Source organism: Solea senegalensis, linkage group LG17 (genome assembly GCF_019176455.1).
Source record: "Solea senegalensis isolate Sse05_10M linkage group LG17, IFAPA_SoseM_1, whole genome shotgun sequence".
Taxonomy (NCBI): domain Eukaryota; kingdom Metazoa; phylum Chordata; class Actinopteri; order Pleuronectiformes; family Soleidae; genus Solea; species Solea senegalensis.
The window spans coordinates 15,431,354-15,455,902 of record NC_058037.1 but is presented as its reverse complement, the minus strand read 5'-3'; the positions used below and the strand labels follow the sequence as shown (position 1 = coordinate 15,455,902).

Sequence of the window (24,549 nt, the reverse complement as noted above, 5' to 3'; positions counted from 1 at the left end):
TCTCTTCACAAAAATGACAAATTCATGCAGAATTCAGAGCCTTTATTTTGAAAATTCTTTATTTAAAACAAAATATATCTTAAATTAGCCATTTTTGTACAATATTGGATAGGTTAGATAAGCCAGATTCAACTGCTTTATTTACTGTCTGACTGCTGGTCTAATGTGTAAGAATTAGTGACATCTAATGGTGAAACTGTGTATTGCAACACATAGAGGGCTCTTCTGCTGAATTCTCCCTCTTGAAGGAAACTACGGTGGCCTGTGAAAACCAGGAAAGGACGTTGTTTCTTCTCCGATTGCGTCATAGCCTTTGCCTACAGTACAGCGCAAAGTCTTATTTTTAAGAGAACAATTATTCTCAATATGTTGATTGTTTTCATGATTAATCGATAAGACATTTGGTCCAAAAAGGTGCCCTAAAATGTTGGTCAGATTCCCCCAAACCTGGAAATGATGATGTTCTCAAATGTCTTGTTTTGTCCACTTTGTTCAATTATTAGTTTGTTATACGGAGCTATGAAACCATACAATATTCACATTAAAGAAGCTGGAAAAATCTTGAAAAAATGTGTTTTAATCGGAAAAAACACAAACCGATTAGTAATAGATTATTTCTACCATTAAAACCTCCTAAATGTTGCACACTGAAGTGTTAGAAAACAGTTAAAACTGTGTGGTAGATTTACCTGGTTAATCTGGATTAGTGTGAAAACTAATGCAAACCTAACAACTGCTCTTGAGCTGAGAAAAAAAGAAAAGGATGTTGGTTCAATTCCAGTCAGACTCTGGTGAAGTTAGAACATGAATCAACACAACTTAATCCACCTGAGGAAGCAAAAAAGTAAGTTCTAGTTTTTATGTGACTTGAAAAAAAAAACCCTCTGTGGAGTTATAGTCTCAGAGTCCCCTCAAACTGAGACTGTGATGTTGAGATCAGGACTCTGTGGGAGTCGAACCATCTGCTGCTGCAGGACGAAGACTGAAGACAAGTCTTTAAGGCTCTGGCTGTGTCTTTGTGTTTGTTGACGTGCTGTAAAATACATTTGGTTTGTACCAAACTCAGTTGGGGGACAGGGACACAACACGCCAGATATAACCATGTTCAGAATGATAGTTAACTCTATAAATGAATAAAAGTTAAAGGTCCGGTGTGTAAAATACACTAAATAAAATATATAACTAAACAATGGTTGGAAGCAACAACCAAAATACAGCAGTTTTAAATGTAAACCTCTACTCTTTCTACTTCATCTGCACCTCTTAGTCTTCCCCTTTTTTTATCCCTCTTCTTCTACTACTGCTTGTCCTCCCTCTTCCTCCTGTTGTTTTGTCCTTCTCCACCTCTTTCTACTACTTGTGCACCTCTTTGTCTTCTGTTCCTCAATCCCCTTATTTTTCTCCTTCTCATCCCTCCTCCTGCTGTTTTGTCTTCCTTCTTCTGCACCTCTTCCGTCTCTGTTTCTCCTTCTACACCTCCTCAATCCTCTTATTTTTCCTTCTTCTTCCTGCTTTCAGACCAAATGCTTCATCTGTGGCATCGGCAATGACTATTTTGATAGGACTCCTCATGGGTTTGAAACCCACACCTTACAAGAGCACAACCTCGCCAACTACCTGTGAGTTCATTCAGCTGACTCCACCAGTGTCACATGTTCTTGACTACACAGTGTTTTGTTTTTTCAACAACACTTGTCTTCCTCTCTCCCTCTCTCCCACACACACACACACAGGTTCTTCCTCATGTACCTGATTAACAAGGACGAGACTGAGCACACGGGTCAGGTACGTTTGAGCCTCACGCACGTTAAGTAACATTTTCAACCCACTGGATGTGTTGCATAAGTGCAGGAAGAAGCAGTGTGTGGGTTCACTTTAGTAGAAGTCAGACATCTGAGATATAAGTTTTTTGTTTATTTTATTTCTTCTTGTTCTTATGTCACAAATGCAGCTGAAGGAACAATTGGTTTCTTAACTTTAAGCTTAAAAAAGGATGAATTACCTTAGAGTTTAATTGTGTTTTAAGTCTTAAGCCATGTTTTCTTTAGTGTCTATCATGTGTTTAAAACAATTTAAAACACATTTAATTGTAATAATGTAGAACTGAAGTTGGACTAATTATAAAAACTTGAAGTTATTAAATTATGAATTAAAAAAAAAATAAGAGTAGATTTTTTTTGGCATGTAGTGTCTCGTGGTGAATGATATTTACATTTACATTCAAGCATTGAGGAGACATTTTTATCCAAAGTGACTTACAAGAGAGGAATTAGCTACATAGAAGAAGTCTTGGAAAGAACTCCACTCAATGAGCAGTGGACTGTTGGAGGGTGAGAGTGCGAAGGTAGATGCAAGTGCAGAATGAGAGGGTAGGGGTAGGACAGAAGATGTTCTTGGAAGAGCTTTTTGAAAATAGACAGGGACGCCCCCTGTTTTGGTAGCCCTTGACATGTGCCCTTATAGGCTGATTGAAGACCATGATGGACGACATACTAAAGCATGACTTTTTAGTCAAAATGTGGACGACATGCTACAGTATGGCATTTTGGACGATATACTAACCTATGACATTTTTGTCAAGACTTGGACGACATACTTATGTATGACTTTTTTGTCAAAATGTGGGCGACAATAGTCAACCTATGACTTTTTTGTCAAAATTCGGACGACATACTTAAGTATGACTTTTTTGTCAAGACATTACATTACATGTCATTTAGCAGACGCTTTTATCCAAAGCGACTTACAAAAGTGCATTTAAACATTTGGGTACAAATAAGAGCTAGAAGTAAGTAAGAGCTTCAAGTAGAACAAACTATGAAGTGCTAGTCATAAGTGCAATACAATTTTTTATTTTTTTTTTTTGTCGTCTTAGTCGAGGTAGAGTCGGAAGAAATGTGTTTTTAGTCGGCGTCGGAAGATGTGGAGGCTTTCAGCTGTCCGGATGTCGATGGGGAGATCGTGCCACCATTTGGGAGCGAGGACAGTGAACAGTCTCGAGTTCTGCGAGTGCCTCTGCGATCCTCTCAGTGAGGGGGCAGCAAGCCGGTTTGTCGATGCAGAGCGGAGTGGGCGGGCTGGGGTGTAGGTTTTGATCATGTCCTGGATGTAGGCTGGACCGGATCCGTTTGTAGCATGGAACGCAAGCACTAGAGTCTTGAAGCGGATGCGAGCAGCTACAGGAAGCCAGTGAAGGGAGCGGAGGAGCGGTGTAGTGTGGGAGAATTTTGGTAAATTGAAGACCAGTCGAGCTGCCGCATTCTGGATGAGTTGCAGAGGTCGTATGGCGCATGCAGGAAGACCAGCCAGGAGGGAGTTGCAGTAATCCAAGCGTGAGATGACAAGAGCCTGGACCAGAACCTGTGCCGCCTTCTGGGTTAGGAGAGGCCGAATCCTTCGGATGTTGTGCAACATGTATCTGCAAGATCTAGCTGTTGCAGCAATGTTGGCAGCGAGGGAGAGATGGTCGTCAAGTGTCACACCCAGGTTCCTTGCGGTGTGAGAAGGAGTTACCACAGAGTTGTCGAGGGTGATGGTTAGATCTGTGTGTGGTTGGTAGAGTGGTGAGAACAGGAGGTGGGGTTGAGAAAGAAGAGCGAATGTCATGTACCTTTTTTGTGAAGTAGTTGACAAAGTGAATTGGTAGAAGGGAGGAAGGAGGAGGGGGGGTGGGGGGATCAAGGAGGTTAGAGAAGATAGAGAAAAGTTTTTTGGGGTTAGAGAAAGAGGATTGAATTTTAGTCTGATAGAAAGATCGTTTGGCTGCAGAGATAGAGGCAGTGAAGGTGGAGAGAAGAGAGTGATAGGAAAGCAGGTCGTCCTCCATTTCCTTTCTGCTGCCCGTATCGTGGCTCTCTCAGCACGCACTGAGTCCGACAACCACGGGGCTGGGGAGGACTTACGAACCCGCCGGGAAGTAAGAGGACAGAGTAGAGAGGAAGGTGTCTGTGGCAGAGTTGGGATGCATGAGGGAGAAGGAGTCAGCTGAAGGAAGTGCTGATAGAACAGTTGAGGAGAGAGAGAGAGCGAATGTTGCGACGGACAAGTGCAATATCCGATGAGAGTAGGTAACAGTTGTAGGTACAGGTACTTAGCCTCATTAGCCCCCGTTAGACTCCTGTTTAGACTCCTTTGTCTTTGTCTTCCGGAGTCTTCGTCTGAGGAGGCTGCCGCTGAAGCTGCCGCTTCAGAGTGAGTGCTGCTTTTTCAAAGACACCTGATTAGGTGAAGATTAATTGCAGCTGAGTGGCCACTCCCTCTAGCCAATGACACTTCAGTGAAGCTGATTAGAGGCTGATTGGTTACAGCTGTGTTGGCCACTCCCCTGTAGCCAGTGAAACTCCTCACCTGGTGATGGCTCAATAGAAACTAGGTCAAAACAGCTACAATAACAACTTTGTCTTTGACCTAGCACACAAAATATCTTAAACAACTTTCACCTTAACTACACAGACAAGTCAAAAGTCACTAAAGTCAAGCAACACAATTACATATACTAGCAAATAATGAAATAGCAACCAAATAACAAAGACCTACAGAAGTGATACTTTGCTTAATTCCAGTAGTCCCATGAGATACCCAGATAGTCCAAATGCACACTGACTTGGGCAACATACCTAAGTATAACTTTTTGTAACAATTTGGACGAAATACGAAAGTATGACGTTTTGAATGTAAACAAACAAAATGGTGGTGTGAAAGAGAGATGACATTATCTTACATTCTCTTTTGCCGCTTTTCCACTACATGGTCCTGGCACAACTTGGCACATTTAAATGTTTTGCCTTTCCATTAACAATAGTCCTGCACCGGCCAAGTTGCAAGTGAGTTGAGACAATACATCGACAGAATGCCGGCCACCGATTGGTCAGAGAGTGTCGTCACTTGATGATTCGTAAGTGGGATGCCGACACAAGAATCAAACGGAACAGTTAAAAAGTCTGTTATTCAGTTTACAGCGCTGTCGCTAAATACACCAATCCGTTCAGTTACTGTGTCAGACGGAGTCTGCACTCCGGTCATCCAGGAAGTACTGAACAAATCTTTTTCATGAACTGATTCTAATAATTCAGTTACAGTGACAACTGTTTTACAAGTCACGGCAGGTTCATGCAACCGGACCACATAGTGGAAAAGCGGCATTTGAAGGTCAAACCCAACACAGTGACTTGTGCCACTGTTTGTTATTCACTTTTTTTTAGGGTGTTGACTGGTCCCACCACCCTAATCTGTCATGGCATGAGCATACTCACATTTGTTACGCTACATTCTGTCGATTTTTTTGCCCCGTCTTTCCAGGAGTCGTACGTGTGGAAGATGTACCAGGAGCGGTGCTGGGACTTCTTCCCCACCGGCGACTGCTTCCGTAAACAATACGAGGACCAGCTGGGTTAGAGAGGAGGGGGAGGGGGGCACGTCACGCACCCGCCTCCACTTTTCCTTCTCTCTCTAAGAGACAATGACATGGACTTCACTCTGTTACCAGAACCTGGACTCTCACTGGACTTTATCTGCTGCCATGTTGTTGGAAAAGAAAAAAAAATAATCTCATGAATAACGTCAAAGTCCAAACAGCTACTGTTTTATTTTTTTTGTCCAACGACACCGAGGCTTTTATGCAATTTCTTTTTGATTCTGATAACACATTGCCTTCTCACGTGCTTTGACCCCAACCTACTGATGCACAATGTGACATTTGATACGCGCAGAGGGTTTACAGCATGACGACTGAATGTGTGAGTATGCAGATTTTTCTAGACTAACGCCAGGATGTTAGCGTCACTTAAATTCTACTGAATGGACGTGTTTTTTTTGCTGCTAGTTGACATCGGAAGAAACGAGCGAGAGACGGAAAATGGTTCCCACAGGACCCGAGAAAACTCACGCGCTTATGAAGAGCCAACGTGCCTTAAGAAAAACTATGCACAACAACTTAAAAAAAAAAATCAAAATCATTTTTGTCCCTCCTGACACAAGCAGTGTTCTAGTTACGGATTAGTTACAACCAGATTTAGCTCGAGCTAGTTTTGTGGCATTTAAATCTAGAGAAACATTTGTTGTACAAAATCTAGATTACACTTAAATGTAAATGTTGCTTAGTTTGGTTTTGTTTCCTAAGCTGTGGTGTCCTGCCCGCCTGCACTTCTTTCCACAGTAGAAGAAGAAGAAGAAGGCCACACACACACACGGAAAAAAAAAAGGAAAACGAGAGTAAACAAAACCTTGTTCAGGGATTTATTGACGACAAGATGGTTTCACTGCTCCTGTTCGGCCATTTGTATGTATGTAGACGCTTTGGTAAACCTGCATTTCTTTAAACGTGGGGGAGGAAATGAATAAAGTAACTGACGCAATAAACCAAAAGTGTCTGTGCTCCTTGCAGCAGCAGCAGCAGGGATGTCCGTCTGATGGCGTCTCTCCTGCGGCGTGTTACTTTCACAACAATCTCACGCGGGAACAGAAAATGATTTTCTGTGAAAGCGTTCAAGTGCTGCGGGGAACATTGTGCCACGTCCTCAGCAGCGCTCGAGACGCTCCGTTCCGTCACCTAACGTCCAAACGGACTGTGTCGCATTCATTCAGCTCCAAAGGCAGGTTGGACGCTGATGGACGTCCTTTGAAAAAAGAAACAGACGTGTCTTTCACTCTTCGAGTCATTTCCTGGACGCGTGGAGATCAGGAGATCATGCTGTCGAGCCAGTCCTCCAGATCCTCCTCGGTCATGTCTTTCTTTCCTTCTACAGACTTTGGAGGTGTGACGTCTTTCTCCTTCACCTCCATCTTCTCTTCCGTTGTCACCTCCTTCACGTTTTCACATGCTGCAGGTGAAAAGGGACACAGGGAGAAAAGAGTTTGACTTTCATGGTCATAATTCCTGAAATACTTTAGTAATACTGGCTTTTAATGTTTCTACATATAAATGTAAACTACCCTCAACGAATATTAACGTTATATCATTTCTTTAAAGATATTTCCAGCACATTTGTTGCTTCCTTCTCCATGTGCAGTGAAGAACACGAAATACTAACACACGGTGATTTTCCACACAGGACGGCCGTTTAATTTCACTTGTGTCCTCAATTTTCTAATTAAAACTTTAGATTAAGAAGTTAATCCCAGTTTCGAGAACATTGTTGCTACTTGATCCAGACTACAAACTTGATTTGTTGTGCAAAGTGTGTGTCAAAACTATTTATAGCACTTTAAGGGTTAAGTTATATTTAGTTTTCGTAAATATTCTTATTACTCTAGTATTTCTTTCATATATGGTGAAAGAAAATAACTGCACTACAGCAAGTGTACGACAAATTGATTTATTTAGCTTATGGTAAAAATCAGGTAGTGAGCTGCTCACTGCGCCCTCTGCTGGATCATGTAGTAATTACTTCTAGGCTGTACATTTTGAACTTTCACCCCCACCGTCAAACAGATATCTAAACTTATACATAAAAAGTGAAAACAGGAATATTTATGACACTCACCGTCTCCCGTGTCCTCGTGTGTGACACTGACAGGTGGTTTGTCTAAACTGAGCAGCAGGTCCAGCTCTTCATCTCCATCGTCCGCTGGCAGCTCGGCAACTTTTGAGGAAACCTGTGAGTTTGAGTTGAGCGTTTTGTTTGTAGACACTTCAGTCACACGGCTGGAGATGCCGAGGCCTTTTATCGGCGTGGACGCGGGCGGGACGGAGGGCGCTTTGGACGTGTCGTGTTTAGGCGCAGGGATCACTGTGGGCAAATCTACTGGAGTCAGAACCTGGAAGGAAGACGGTAAGAACTGAGTCATCTGCGAAAAGGTTTCAAATCAAATCTGCTTTGGCAGAGTGTGGAGGTCGTACCTGGAGCAGCTCGGCCTCCAGGTTGAGTCTCTGATGAAGAGGAACCTGCTGCAGAGTCTGAGCCAGAGCTGGGAGATCCACAACCACTGTGGACATCTACAGAGACAACCACAGAGTGTGAGGACGGGTGTGGACGCCACAGATTTAACATGCACAGGTGTTGTGTAACAGTTGACAGGATCCTTTATGTAATCTGCTGCGCTGCTTTATATTTACAGACCAATTCACCTTCACACCATCTTTTTCTGTTGTTCTTAAAACAATGCGGAGGCGGAGTCATGCTTCTTAAAGCTGGGGTACAGAAAAGGGCTGAACAACTAATCACAATTTGAATCAAAATGTGTGAAAATATCATTTGAGGTGAATTATTGTCCTGACTTATACACGTCTTATTCTTATAGCTTTGTTCCATCCAACTAGATATTCATTGAAAATCATTCAGCCCTAAAAGAGAAGATTTTTTTGCTGTTATTGATCAATGATTCCATGATCATCTTTTTTGCAGCCTTGTATGTGCTGTTATTTTCTGACTTAAACTCACTTTCTAATGTTTGCCTGAAGAATCCATGTCTAACAAAGACACACACACACACACAGAGAGATCGGCAGATTGACCTGAGCGGCTGTAAATGAGTCCATCTCCCAGTCTTTTTCTTCCACAAAGCGGAATTGAGTGAAGGAATCTCCTGAGAAAAGAGAACAGAGAGAGACCATGTTTTAGATGTGGCCAGAAAATTAGGCACGACTGACCACACAACACCATCTCCTTTCCGATACGTTGAGCAGTTACTGATAATATCAGTCCAATTGTTTTTATCCTTTATATGACAAAGACTTATGACTTCACGTCTGTGCTGAAGGTTAGGCTGAAACAATAACTCGATCAGTCTGTTTAAGTGATGTTTTCTGATGTTTCTGCTTTCCTTTGCTGCATGTAACAGAGAAATCATTCACACTGAGCCATTGTGGTTTGTGGACAAAACAAGACATTTGAGAATCATCATCTTCAGGTTTGACAAACACTGATCAACATTTTCTGACATCTTTTGGACCAAATAAGTACTCGATTAACCGAGGAAATAATCGACAGATTCATTGATGAGCAGCAGCCTCCTCCTCCTGTCACACAGGACACTCCACACCATCTGCACTTGTCCTCGATTGTTTTGGCGGTACGGGAAGTGAAGGGGGTCAAAAGGGAAGACGCTCCGGGTGGGGGGGGGGGAGGAGAAGGGAGGGCAGGGAGGCAGCGTTTGTCTGCAGGCCGAGTCCCCGCTGTCACGCAGGCAGGACAAAATATGATTTATGAATAGGGGCATTATGGAGGTTACAATGACTGTGAGGCACACGGAGCGGGAATGTCAGCTTTATGTGACGCTGAGTGACTGCACGTGTGTGTGTCTTACGTAAGCCGTGTGGACCAAGTGTCTTTGTGAGGACATTTTGGCTGCTCCACACAACTTTAACAGGCTTTTTAAAAATGGGTTAAGACCTGGTTTTAGGGTTAGAATTAGAATTAGGTTAAGGACAGTGTTATGTGTGTGTGTACATGTCTTTGTGAGGGTTAAAGGGCAGCTTCACCCACTTTTTTACACTCGGTCAAATGAAGAATAAACTTCAAAACATTACCATGCTGCTGTGTTTGTTTAGTTTGACCAAATTTGGCCAATTTTCTTTAATGCATTAAATTTTAACTCTTGAAAACTTAACAGAAATGCAGTAAAGAGCAATGCAGGGCCTTTATTTTCTTTGAAGAAGTGACTTTCACGTCAATTTTATTTAATTTTTTTCAATCTCAACTTCCTCCTGTTATTGTGGGAATGATACTTTGACACTGTCTGATTCTGAAATAACACATTTATCTTTGGAAATTAGTAAAAAAAGACAAAAAAACAGAATTATTTTGGGTAAAGTGGCCCTTTAAGACCTGGTTTTAAGGTGTGATGGTTAAGTTTATGATGGGTCCACACAAAGAATGCAAGACCAGGGAGTGTGTGTGTGGTCACATGACGGACTCATATCAGTGACATCGACAGCTTCTCCACCTCACAGGAAACGATCGGAGGGATTTGGTGGACACAGGAAAAAAAAACTAATCTCACACTTAATTCCCTGCAGCTACTTTTTTTTTTTATCTTAAGCAGATCTTACATTAACTTTGGTTTAAGAAGCAACAACAGACTGATCTGATTAGATAAAACTGATCCTCTGACAAAAGCTTTTCAACGCCCGACGCCTGCTGGACTCGGAAAACCTTAAACCAGCTGCATCACACCTTTCCATTTTCATTTGGGAAAAATCATTCGACATTTTCCGGACCAAACAATGAGTCGATGAACCAAGAAAATAATCAATAGCCGACGCCCTGATTATCAGATATCAGGGTTAGAATAACTCCACCCACTTCTTCCTGGACTCTCAACAGAAATTAAAACCATGTTTCTCATTTAGTCCCTAATTTGTGAATCCTGATGAAGAGCAGGAAAACCTATTAACACTGAAGTGGACACGAACACAAGTGAACGACATGATAATACAGAAGAGCTCAGGATTCAGCGCGAGTGCTGAGCTTCATTCTTCTCACTGTGGTGTTGTTGTTGTTGTTGTTGTTGACGCTAAAAGTGAATGACTATTAAAGGATAAATGAGAAATCTGCACTGAGGTGAAAATGACTCGTCCAAAGAGGCTACAACAGCGAAACACTCCGACTCTCATTTCCACTGTTTCCTGCTCCTCTGTTTAATATCTCCTCTCCATCCTCCTCCTCCTCCTCCTCCTCCGTCTCCTTCATTCAGTCTCTCACACACACACACTCTCACACGCAGGGAACTGCTGACACGTGTGATCCGCCTCGCTCCTGAACCTGGATGTAGATCAGGTGGTGTCAACCTGATCTACATCCATGGACAAATACCAGCCCAGGTAGTTTCACAGGCGCTGACACAACCATGGCAACGGCTGCCAGCGAGCAGGAGAGAAACGTGTGTGTGTGTGTGGAGGCTCCACAGGACAGAGAGGAGACAGAGGAGGACAATGTGTGAGAGACGGAGAAGACGGAGGAGAATGAGAGAAGAGAACGAAAGGAGACTCTTTGTTCCTGCTCGTCCAAACACACGTGAGACTTAAATCCTCTTCTCGAGGCCGTTTCATCTGAATTCACTGAGCTGCTCGTAGAAAGAAAGCTATGATCAGAGTTTTTATTATATAACATGTAGGGCTGTATTGATTTATTATTCAGGTTTTTCTGGTTTTTCAGCTCCTTAAATGTGAATATTTTCTGATTTCTTTCTCAATTCATTGAGAAAATAACCACCAATTTCATTGATCACGAAGATAATAGTTGGTTGCAGCTCTAGCTACAACAATGAATCAATTATTGATCAACTACGACATTCATTTCCAACTATTCTGTGATTGCTTTCTTCTTCTCTCACGTTGATGAACACTCAGAGCTGCTTTTACACCTCAGTCTTCACCCATTCACGCTCACACGTTCATACAGCAGCAGCAGCACATTTTCTATCACACATCTGTCAGACTCATTCACAGGCTGCACGCACAGCCGTCAGGAGCCACGTGGGGGCTTAGTCAGCCCCGGAATCAAACCCACAACCTTCTAACAAAGGATCTTCATGGTCAATATTATACAACTGGAGCTGCAAGGTCAGATTGAGAAAGACAACTCTCTCCACCACTGAGCCACCATCGCCCCCAAAACGTGAATACTTACTACTCTAAACTCTAGACCATGAGAGCTAGTGACGGTAAATGAGCAGCCAACAAGATGCATTCAAGACAACTCGTAAATGTCATCACTTCTGTAAACGCACAGGAAGTCCACTAAATAAATTCTCACTGCTGCTGCCACCTTCTGGCAATAGATGCAAATAGAATATAAAGTTTGAATAAGATTTGCTTTTATAAATGCAATCAGTGACAAACCATGTGTTTAGTATCTGTTTAATATCACTATTATAGACTTTTTAACCCTTAGTGATGGAAAGAAACAGTCTAAATTCTCTGTGTTCTATGTTGAAACGTATATACAGAGGCTATATGAAATGCGTCAAAGTTCGTTTGGATGTTTTATGAATAAAAGGAAAAGAAAAACAGTCTACTTTGTGAGTTTTGCACAATTATCGCTTCAAACTAAATCATGTTAGAAGTGATCGGACTTCCTTGGTAGGAGGAAATGCTGCTGCACTGCTCTTTGATTATAACACGACGACAGTGAAGCTGCGGCTGATTTAACATCAGTTTACAGCTGAAAGGAAAAGTGTGTCGGTAAAAGAAGTTATTCCACAGTGAATAAACAGTGCATCACTCATGCTCTGTGTGTGTGTGTGTGTGTGTGTTGTAACCCAGCACTCGAGTCATTCATTAACAAAAACACACTTTAGTTCTGTTATCTACGGCGGCACTCGTCTTTTATTCCTGGGATGAGTTGTTGTACGCACTCTCTCTCTCTCTCTGTTCCGCTCTGGTCTTTTCCTGCTCCTCTGTTTCTCACCTCGCTGCTCTTCATCTCTCACTCTCCTCCTCCTCCTCCTCCTCTTCTTCTTCTTCCTGTCCTGTGAGACTGTGCGAGTGCTGGCAGTGAGTCAGCGTGAAGATGAGACTCACAGCGTCTGTGACGCCTCGCACTGAGCAGAGGGAAGTGGAACTGTCCAAACCTCTTACTGAGGGAAACAGGAACTGTCTGTTTTCTCATTTTAATTATGAATTGATTCAATTTTTTAAAAGAATTTAAAAAAGGGGCTGCAATTGTCTGCGACAGTTTCATGCATCGTTTGCTGTACATAGCTCAGTCTGGCTTTAATTTAATTTCTATTTGTTTGTTTCTTTTTAAACATTTTATCCTGTTAAAAAAAAAAAATCATATTATTTGATGATTTTATGATTTTTTTCCCCTTCTTATTCTGCCTTGTCCCAAAAACCTTAGCAATAGATATATTCTTAGGGGTTTAGGGATTATTAGAATTTAAAATGATGTTTTGTCAAAGTGTTTCCATGGCTGCTTTGTTTTTGTTTTAGTTTTTAATTGATCTATTCTTGCGTCTTCTTGTGTTTTTATGTCAAGCCTTTGTTACATTTTACATCTGAGTATGGAGTGAGTGATTGATTGATTGATTGATTGCTTCTATGAGTCAACTGATCAATTAAAGAAGGAATATAAATGTATAAAGTTGGCTGGTTCGTGGACAATAAACATTAAAATAATGATTTGAATTAGTAAAATGATTTACAATTTTAAGGGACAATTTAAATTAAATATAATTAAGTTGTTTTTTTTAATATATATATATATATAAATATATATACACACACACACACATATACCAGAAAAATTTAATATGCTGAATATTTCAATTTATGTAAAACATAAACATAAATTACTAAATAAATCACTATTAATCTTGAAAAAGTCTCTAATTTTCTTGGGCCAAGGTCGAACCAGCATCCGAATTGGTGACTATCTTGCTGTGAGGCAACAATGTTAGTCCCAGTACCACCTGTGTGTGACCCTAAAGAAAACTTATTGTTCAGTGTGTTACAAAAAAAATTGGAAGGAGGTTATATCATTGTTTCACTAAAAAAATACAATTGGCACTTGTATGAGTCACATATAAAAAAATCCTATGAACTTCCTGTGTTGTGTGTCCGTGTGTGTGCGTGTGTGTGCATGCGCGTGTGTCCGTGTGTGTGTCCGTGTAGAACTCTCATCTACTGGTCCAGAGCACGTCACTGTTATCTGGTTTTCGGCGTGAAGACAGAGTCCCACTACTGACGGGGACACACGTTCAGTCCACACAGCTCACCGTGTCTCACACTCCACACGCCGACGCTGAGGACTTCACCTCCTTCATGCTTCACACTCGGAGCAGAGGAGTCTGGCTGAGCAGAGCCACGAGGGAGACATGTGAGGAGGAGCAGAGACGCTGCCCAGTCTCCACCGACACCTGCAGTGAAATGTTGATGTTTGACGTGACTGGAAGATGAACACACACATTCCCCCTCTACCTTCTTCCTCCTCCATTTGCTGGTGGAGTGATGGCGAGCGTCCGGTGAATGATGACTTCTCTTTTAAAGCGGCTGTCGTGGCCTCACAGCGCACGGACGAGCGCTGGAGAGTTTTACCGTCATGAGAAAAGCCACCTAACAAGTGTTTGGTGGCTTCATCTGTGGCAACGGGAGGGAACATGGAAGAAAGGGCAAAAAAGAGGGAAAAGCCGTTCTGGTTGTGAGACGTGCGGCGCCTCCAGCAGCCACGCACTCCCTGTCACGCCTTTTTAGCCAAACCAATTAGCCTAATACGACACAGCACTGAAACCCACAACGTGTCGATAAATCACTGTCTGTGCTAATTGCAATTAAAATCCAGAGCAAACCAGGCGAGACAGCAGAGAGCGCTGAAGCTGTTTGCACTTAACTTTGAAACGGTGATTACGTGCAACTGTGTTTGTGTCAAAGTCGTATCTGCAGCGTTACAAAGCACAGGGGGCCTCAACCTCCTCCTCATCACCATCCTCCTCCTCTTCATCCTCACATGAGTTTTCCTGGTTTGGAGGCAAGAGGCTGAAGTGATCTCACACTTTCTAGCTTTTCAGTCATATTAAAACACTCAGAGTCCACCTGTGCTCGACTTTTCCTGATGCAACACAATCAGTGGCATTAATTATAGTTGTGTTACTTACATAAAAAACAATGTCACACTTAAAATCACAAAAGTGGCCGAGTCTGGATTTGCACTTTCATTTTTCAAGTTCAAAGTGAAGCACAAAGAAATTGGGGTGGGGTTAAGGTTAAGGGTTAGGTATTCGCTGGTTATGGTTAAGTAGTGTATTTGTGCAGGGAGGTGGGTGATTGTATAGCCATGTAATATTTCTTCAATACAAATTGTACTTGGATATAAGTGGATTTCATTTTTTGGTTAAACTGATTTTTATTTTGTTTTATTCCCAGAATTTATGGGAATTAACTGAATTTTTTTTGATAGTTTAAAGAAAGTCACATACGTGCAAGCAAAATGCATGTAGAACTTTATCAACGCTTAATTTGTTAATTGAACATCAAAAATTGAATGAATGCCGAGTGAAATTTTCGGTACAGCAATAGCTCTGCAGTGAGTCGTGTGCTGTGTGACTGTGATTGAGGAATAACGTTGATATTCAACTGTATTTGCAACAAATTTGATTGTTTTAGCCAAAGACGATGCTACATTATAGTATTTACCAACTACATTCCAGTTTATTATTATTCCCACTCCTCACATCTTCATCTGTGGATTCAACAACGTGAACTCATATTTCCCGATTTCCTACCATCGCGCAGCTCTGCTACCAGCTAACAGTTACCTCATCGACAGGAAAGACCTGATGAACTGATACAAACATCTTCTGAATTGCTTCAAACAGCTGGTGAGCACAAAGCAACAGCGACACGCGGCACACGGCGACGATGACAATGAATGACAAACACAACTGACTCCGACACCCCGCCTCCTCCCGGTGTGTCACAGCGGTAGCGTGGCACTCACTCCACCTTTATACGACACAGACTCATGCTGTTAATGCCACAAAGCTCTGACGGTAAACAATGCGACAGCAGAGGCTGAACAGCTGGTTCATCAGAGCAGAATGAGATTGTGCTTCAGCTTCACATGAATCCTCCTTTGCTCGGGTCCCTGTGGCCGAAATAATCATTAGTGTGAGAGTGCTGGGACATCAGAGTCCCTCATTTGAATGATGCAAGGAGCCTAAGCTATTAGGTTTAGCAGAGTAGAAGAGTCAACATCTAATATTGATCAAAGCGACGATAAAAAAAAACCACAGAGGTCAATTGTGAGAAACAAGCGGCTGATTCATGCACGACAAACACCTTTAGGACATGTGTGAAAAAGATGATTATCTTGTGCATTTTATTTAATAACTGGAATTTGTGCTGCAAAGGGCTGCAAAGGTTATTCATTTAATCCATTACTAAATCAACTATTTCGATAGCGGATTATTTAGTCAGATTTTTCAGCTTCTAAAATCGGACATTTTTACAGGTTTCTTTGCTCCCTTTGACAAAGAAATCATTAAAAACGGAATAATTGTTTTGTGGACAAAAAAAAAATCATTCTAAGGTTTGGTTAACACAATCAACATTTTATGGACGAAACAAGTACTCAAACAAGGAACTGTACAAAATTGGGATGTTGTTAAATTAAATTTGACCTTAAATTTGTTACATTAACACACGTTCTATTTAATATGTCACTATAGACATGGTTTATAATTCATATACAGCCTGGAAGTACATTAGAAAGTCTGTGTCCAGCAGAGAGCGCTGTGAGCACAGCTTGGCCTGCGTTAATGCCATCTTTGGTCATTAGAAGAAGACAATAGCAATGTATGAAAACAAACAAACAAAACTCACAAACAATAACGAAAAGCCTTGAGTGGAGAGTGAATGGTTGTTCGTCTCTATGCGTTTCCCCTACGATGGACTGACCACCTGTCCTGACCGTGACACTCATGTGGAGGTTAAATCTGTACAAAATGAGTGAATGAATACATCAGACTGAAGATGAAATGAAGATTGTTAAGAATCAGACCGTTTCTCAAAGGCAAAGCAGTTGTTCTGTCTTTGACGCCACAGGAAGTTGTGAACAGCGCACCCACCGCCGTCTAAATAAAGACTCATCTTAAACAAGCACCAAACTGCCTAAATGCACGAGCGACGACAGCGACGACAGCGCACGAACGGATGAAACGTGACAAACCAGGAACACAGAGCAGCAACACTGCTCTGATATATTCACTCCAGAATTCCCCAAGTTCCTCTGTTCCAGCATTTAAGTCATCAGAGGACACTGGACTGTCTGACCGTGTCTCAGAGACACAAAACACACACAACTCCTCCTGCACTCTGTAAAGACACACTTGGAAGACAAATGCGGTGCATATGGTCACTCACTGTGGAGACAGAAACATTACTGTCTGTCTTTTTATTCAAAAAACTGATTAAAATAAAATATGAAGGGTGGAACGTGGGATGAGGAAAAAGTGAATTATTTCCTTTAACACTGCAAGGTTGCAAAGATCTCAAACAAGGTCCATAGCTGTGGGAAATGAAAATCAACCTCCATCCACATTTTATGTTGATATGTAACAGAATGTAATGGTTTCTTCGCTGGATCATTCTCCTCCCGTCTGTTTTTAACCACAAATAGTGGTTAAAAAATAGCCTCCTTGGTGAAGATAATAAGGCAGAGATCGGACTAGTACTGATTTAATTTGGTGCAGATCTGGGCAACAATCCAGATCTCGTGCATTTAGCTTTTTCGTTTCATTGGTTACACAACTACTGTTTCTTCAGTCACTTTTTCTATGAATGGCTGAGAACTGTGACGTCTTCTCGGATAGAACGTGACAAAACCATTAGGGGATGCACAATAATATTGACATGACATCGGTATAGGCCAATATTGGCTATAAAATATATTATTGGACATCGCCAAATACACCAAGATCCTCCAAGATATGACTGTAACACTGTAACACTGTAAAACTCACAATACGTTACATGATATCACGATAAAACCATTCTGTGCTAATAAATATATTGCAAGACAATCATAGAGCGATACATCACGATATCTGTGTAACTGAAGAAAACAAAAGCGTCTGTGAAACTTTCAAAGTGCAGGATTTCTCTCATTATTCACAACATAGAGAACAAAGTGGATAAAGTCCTTGCATTGAACGTCTCTTAACATAGACTCTCCGCCATTATCCCGCTATAAACTCCCTCTTCTTCGGCCAGCTAACTTCCACCCACGTTTCCCTCATTCATTTGAGCAGCGCCACCGTGAGGAGACATGAAGTAGTGATGCCCGGCAAATGAAACTAACAGGGACGGTTTACTTTAGAGCGTTTCAATTTGTTAAAATATCAATATTTACCCTGGCGTATCAATTATCGACAAGGAAGGACAACGCTACATCACCAAATCGATATTCTGATCCACCTCTCCTGAACAGACTGCTACGTCCCCGACTTCTACACTTATGTTTAATTATTATGCACAATGAAGGAAATTTACCATCCATCTACATCTGCTGGGACAGTAGTATGACAAACATTATGTATATTTAATCACAGAAGAAACTAAATGGCCTCTGCCGTTTGGCACAACGTATGTATCAGTACCAAATATCGGCAAAAAGTACAGTATCGTGCATCAAAGTAGTGCTATTTCTGTACTGCAGTCACTTGGAGGCCTACATGTACTACAAATCCATAACAACGCGAAAAGTAAAAGAAGCAACGCGAACACCACATTTCAGACAGAAGAGAAACGTTTACTCTCAGAAATGTTGTTTGACTGAACAAACACTTCTGCAAATCAGAGAGAAAAAAATCGGTCTTTCAAAATGAAAATAAACAACTTGGACGAGACCCAGTAGCTGTCAAATTACACATGCAGAGAGAAAAATCAACAGCGTGAGTCAATAGAATTCCACCGGGTGTCAACATTTGACCAACAAGTCCTCATTAACGAATCCTGAGAGGAACACGCAGCACAATGTGTGATATTGACGTCCCCGCCAGAAAAAACTACACCAGTACCACGTAAACCCACAGTTTTGATGTTAAAATCGATTATGATTCAGAGAAGCATCGGATGCATCATTGGCGTTATGACATATTGACAACTTTACTTAAAAAGGCATCATCGTGCAAGCAGCAGGTGAAATAAATGAGCAACAACACAGCGATCATGTTTCAAAGGCATGAGAAATGACACATTAAAAAGAAATCTAAGCTAATTTCACTTGCACAAAGGTCAACATTATTTGGCTTATAGATAGAGATGAGCTGATACGATACTCAGTATCATTATTGATCCAATACTGGTCACAAACAGCGGATCAGAAATTGGGAAAAAGAAAAAACATAAAATCCAATAGAATCTGAAACACTAAATATCATATGAATGCATCACTAAGCACAGACATAAAAAGCAACATTTAAAAGATCCAATAGCCCGGAAGTGCCAATTAACGACGTGTATCTGTGTCATTACCTCGTTCATGAAGCCCTAAAAGTCCATGACAATCAGTTCAGCCACTGCTGAACAGAGCAGCGCCTCCTAGTCCGGGCACTAGAGTCCGGGCACAGCCAGTGACGTACTTCAACTAAAAACTACTCTTGTTGTACGGAGCTCAGCAGCTACAACAAGAGTAGTTCTTCTTCTTCTTCTTCTTCTACAGTTGAAAGTAGCAATATAAAGCAGGACACAACACCAAACTTCACCTAAAGGAAGGAGCAGTGCCAACAACACGTATAACTGTCTTTGCATGCTTGTTTTGTCGTTTAGCATTAGCGATAGCAGGCTACAGGCTAAGCTACACGCTGCACTGGTGGTTATGGCTGGATGGTAGTTTGTTTAATAAACTTCAGTAATTTAAAAGATGTAGAAAGACTATCAGACTGATACTGGTATAGAACGTAGAGGCTGCAACTATTTATTATTTTAATAATGGTTGGTTGGTTATTTCCTGCCCGTTGGGTCTATTATGCCAAAAAAAAGTTGAAAAACATCTATCAGGACATCCCAAATGTCTAAATGATGACGTTCTCGAACGTCTTGTTTCGTCCACTAACCAAAAAGCAAAGAAAAGAAAAAATGTTGATCACTGTTTGTCAAACCTGGAAATTACGATTTCTCCAATGTTTTGTTTTTGTCCACAAACCAAAATGATTCACTTTTAATGATTTCTTTGTTAATATGGATCAAAGAAACCAGAAAACATTCCCATTTAAGAAGCTGAAACAATCAGAAATCTTGTTTTAAGCTTCAAACCGATGATCAAAATAGTTAACGATCAATTTATTGATTGATTCATTGTTTCAACTCTAGTGCCAATTCAAAGGCAGGTAAACAAGAAATGAGGCCTACACACGTGAATGTGTTAATCAAATGCTGTTGATCCCTAATTAACAACCACAACTCACATGTGTGAGAATTAATCTCTACTGATGAAAACACAGGCAAATTTTCTTTTCATTTTTCTACTGTGATGTCAGAAGTGCCCATTTACAGGAGGACCGATGCACACTGTTTACTTTTGTTTGTTTAAATAAACATCATTTGACTTATGACAAAAACATTTGGTTAGTCACAGCTAATGAGCGCGAGTGGACGCCGGATGCCAAATGAAATAAAGAAATATGTGCAGGAAAGGAGGAGGATGACAGCTGAAAAAACCCAACAAAATAAAACGTCTGGCCGAGAGCTTTATGCGCCGTTATTATCGGCACCGCTGTTGTTATTTACCACAAGCCGTGCAACACAGTGTGGGAGGTGTGAAGTACACAAAGCAATTATCTTTAATTGAGGCAAAGAATCACACTATTAAATGACTAATATGGTCTTTCTTTTCAAACGGCACTCTTTTCAAATAATTGGCTGTGCTTTCAAGATTTAAAAATGTTATTTGACAAAATCAATGGTGATCCACAATATCAATATTTTGACAGTTTTAAAAACAGACACATGAAAGGGGTTATATGCCTTGGAGGAAGGAAGTTGAGGTGTGATATACACCAGTAAGTCAGACATCCTAAACAATAATAAAAGTCTTAAAGGATGTTGGGGTGTATCCTGGCAACCGGCTGCACTGTGGACCGATGTGCCCACTTCAGCGAGATGTGGAAAAACAGCACAGGACATTTCACATAATCTCTTGGATTCTTTTTGTCTTGTAAAAACGGAAGCAAAACCAATTAAACGACACTTCACTTGCAAAAACACCTACAGTTTCAATGACATGAAATATATACATGAAACGGCTATAAATAATCTGTGACTGTAATTGGCAGTGAAAGTGGCGTTTAAAAGCACAATGACACAGTTCTGGTGCCACGAGGGCCAAATGTGTAGGTGGAAACGCTCAATAACATTTAAAAAAAGGGAAAAAAAAATAAAATAAATCGCTGTACATCTTTGTGCATCACTACGTTAACTCCCAGAGGGAAACATTACACCTTCCTCATACCCACTGTATTGTATTCCTAATAATCAATATCCAGCCTGCAGCTCAGTGAGTACATGATACTGTATAATGACATGAAAAGAAAGATTCACGCAGCAGCAGCGCCGTTTCAAACAGACGGGGTGAGAATACCGTGATTTCTGAAGGAGAGACAAACGGTGGAGACATCAATGGTCACCAAATCCTCCTTTATACGAACTGCATTAAGCAGCGACAATTTCCTATGCTAATACCTTTGTTGTGGTGACAGGACTCGTGCTGTTCCACAATGAAGCAATTACACGTTGCGTCTCCTGCCTAATTTACATGATTCTTGCTTTTGAAAAGCAAAAGAAAGACTGGGAGCTCTTGATGCTATTTAAGTGGGTCGATGCTCTTTAACAGCTTTGTTGGTACGCGGGCGAATAAGTCTGATTTTGTGTTTTCATGCCATGAAATCAAGAGTGTAAACTCAGCAGCATCCTTCCATCCATGAGGGCAGGGCCATGCTTTCCGTGTCCCCGTGTCAGCACAGGTCCAGGTGTGACGCACATTTCGTCATGCGCTCATTTCCGTGGCGGTCGGCGCAAACGCAACACAACGGTGAACACGCCTCGGCCCACACGTGTGGACTGCAAACGCTCCCCTCTGAAGTCGGTGGCGTGCACTTGTTTTGGTCAAGAGAGACGACACAGAAGACGGTAACCAAGGAAACTTGCTTGAGGTTATATGAGGAAGTCTGACAACACACACACACACACACACACACACGTACAACTCTCTGCTCAAAAGAACATACAAATGAGGGCCAACTCCTGGAGAAACAGAGACAACCATCACATTCACACCTCCAATTTAAAGTCTTCAATAGATTATGTGCACTTACAATTTATACTATAGTATTAGCTAGTTCCTTTAATTCTGGTCTGTTGATGTTCAGGGGATATGGGACTTTTTTTAAATTAATGGTAGAGTTTAAAACTTGCTATATAGATCGAAAAATATTGGCACTGTCTTTTTGTTGTTTCAGTAGTTAGAACTGAGGGATTCAAAACGGGGCGTTTAAATCCAAGCGTCTGCTGCGTCCCTCAGTCCACAGTGGTCCTGTACCTCAAGGATGGAGCGAGACACACTGTCATCTACTGATTGTTCAACAGAGAATGATCACCAAGTGTCAATGGAAATGTAATGGGGAAAAACACAAAAGGCTCCATTAATTAATATAAATAATAATAATATAAATAATAATAATAATGATACATCGTACTTATATAGTGCATTTTTTGGACACTCAAAGACGCTTACTAACAGAGAGAGGAAAGTTTCTTTGTTAATGCAGAGTTTGAGTCTTTTTTTCCTTTATTATGACTGTACAGCAGTGTTTACTGTGTCACTTTCTTCCTTGTTAAATTTATAGGCAGGCTGTTGTATAGACTGTTGTACTAATACAACGTCCTGCTATTTACAGGTGAATAGGTGACACAGCCATCACCATCCAGCCTTCAGACCCCGACAGAGTAAACACAGCTTTGCTGTGCTTACATTCTGCCATATATAGATTGTATAATGGTGGTCTGCAGTGGAGGCAAAGCTGTTGAGTTCCATGTCGGTGCAAAAATGATAAGGGAGTATAATCACAGTTCTCTGCTGTAGCCCTGACATGAAATGTCATTTATGATGAGGTACATCAGCGTTGAAGCCCATGTGTAAATCATCCTCATCAGCGCAGCTCACCTGAACAAGGCTTCATATCTCTACAAGAGTGGCGGCTACTGATGGCATGTTACACAACACGACGACGCGTTAGTCTCATTGTGTCAACAGCAGCCACCAGGCTCCCGTTTGCCGGAGTGGACTCCACTTATTTAGTATGTGAACATCTGCTCATGAATACAACAGCAAGTTTTAAAGTGTTGAGCTATATAAAGCTGCAAAGTCACAAACTGAAAACCTGCTTGTGACTGGAACTACAGCCAGATGCTAAAAGGTGCTTTCAACAAAATGTAAAAAGCATCCGTCTACAGCACGCTGAGAATGAAAAGTATTAATCATTTTAATATTATTTATATTAATATAATATTTATTTACACAGACATTTACACCTGCCCATTATAATAATTGTATGCCTTACTAATGTAGCTAAATAAGCTAAAATAATAAATAAGTATTAGACTTAGACTCTTAAGACTTGTAGTCTTTGGTTAAAATGGTAGATAAACACTGTTGTTGTCAACAGCATGTGACATGTTTGAGGCTGTCAGAAATTACTTAGGACTTTTTTTAGAGGCATCTTAGAGAGAACTTTCCAAGTCAATTATGGATGTTTGTCTGCCTCCATCTGTCTGTTAATCACATAATTGTCAAACAGGTGACTCACTAGGAGCAACAGTGTGTACAGCGCCAACTTTGGTGGTGTTTGGATAAGGAATGTGAGAGATATTGGTAGAAATTAAGGATGCCTTTTTTCGCCAATATGCCGTTATATTGAGAGTGCTTTGTAAATATACGTTTTCCCCTGCATCCAACTGCAGAAGTCATTCAGTCTCTTCTGTAACGAAAGTCACATAATATCTTGCATACTAATTTTGCAGCCGATAATCTCTATACTCGTTAAAGATGGAAGCAGCCTATTGTTTTATTCAAATCAGTGGGGATGTTTGCAGATATACAATAATATGATATGGTGCCGATAAAATTGTGCTTTCCTAGTAGAAATACAGTTATGAACCTATAGATATATTATATTTATATACAAAAATGAATATCCTGTCTGCTCTCCATTGAACGAATTCATATCTCAGCCACTGAGCAAGTTGGTTTCTCAGCTCCCCTGTGAAAGAAACACATGTTTCAATCTCTCAAGGTTATCTGCACAGAAAGCACACGCAGAAATGCGCAGCTGACGGAGGAAAACTGAAAGTGGTTTCAAAACTCTGCCAATCTCCAGCGCCTCCTTCAATACTCACTCGCTCACTCGGTGATGAAGACATGCAGCTGTGAGCAGCACACGGGCAAACAGTCAGCCCCTTCTGAACATCCACGTCAACTCCTCCTGCAGCTCCTCCCCCTCCAACCCTGCTTCATCCTACTTCCTCCAACTCTTCACCTCTACCTCCCTCCTCCTGCACGTTGCTCAGTGCTCAGATGCAGAGTGAGGCTTCCAGCATTGTGGGAATTTCTCCTAACATTGGCTTGTGTTTGAATCTGCGTGGTGGTGGTGGTGAGGATGTCAGTGCAGGCTGCCTTTTGTTCTTCATCAAGCAGAAGCCTGCTAGTCATTCAATCTGTGCCATATTGAGGATCAAGGGCGCTTTACTCCATTTTCCCTCAAAGTTAGCAGGAAGAGTTGAAAACTTCAAGGTTTGGTGCTTCTCTTGGATTTCTCAGAAAATGCGTCGACAATGTCCTCACTTGATTATCACTGAGGACGACGTTTCCAGTAATCCGCCTTCTGTGAAAATGGTCTGAACATCACCACCGAAGCACCGAAGCAGCTCGGTCACATGGACACTGACACTGAACAGCTGCTGCCTTTACCATATTATCTGAGAAAAGAAGCTGGACCCATTTAGGAGCTATAGCAGACCACAAGACGATGCTGAATAACTTGTTTGCATCAAAGTGCCAAGTACTTAGCAACTGGTGAGGATGAGAGTCAGTGCCATGACCTACCTGTATTTGACAAGTG

The 24,549-nt window shown here is 41.4% G+C and overlaps 2 protein-coding genes across 2 annotated transcripts in view; one reads left to right on the top strand and one right to left on the bottom strand.

Annotated features, from left to right (window-relative positions):
• Positions 1-5,933, top strand: part of ryr3 (ryanodine receptor 3) — a 128,279-nt gene extending 122,346 nt beyond the window's left edge. Inside the window, exons 104-106 of the mRNA XM_044049129.1 lie at positions 1,519-1,619; positions 1,734-1,785; positions 5,299-5,933. Coding sequence (XP_043905064.1) covers positions 1,519-1,619; positions 1,734-1,785; positions 5,299-5,394 — 249 coding nt within the window. The 3' untranslated portion in view covers positions 5,395-5,933. The remainder of the gene's footprint in view (positions 1-1,518; positions 1,620-1,733; positions 1,786-5,298) is intronic.
• A 287-nt stretch (positions 5,934-6,220) lies between these two features.
• The window catches only part of aven (apoptosis, caspase activation inhibitor), a 31,866-nt gene continuing 13,537 nt past the window's right edge, over positions 6,221-24,549 (bottom strand). The window contains exons 3-6 of the mRNA XM_044049131.1: positions 8,453-8,523; positions 7,838-7,933; positions 7,482-7,755; positions 6,221-6,818 (exon numbers count right to left, since the gene is read on the bottom strand). Coding sequence (XP_043905066.1) covers positions 6,676-6,818; positions 7,482-7,755; positions 7,838-7,933; positions 8,453-8,523 — 584 coding nt within the window. The 3' untranslated portion in view covers positions 6,221-6,675. The remainder of the gene's footprint in view (positions 6,819-7,481; positions 7,756-7,837; positions 7,934-8,452; positions 8,524-24,549) is intronic.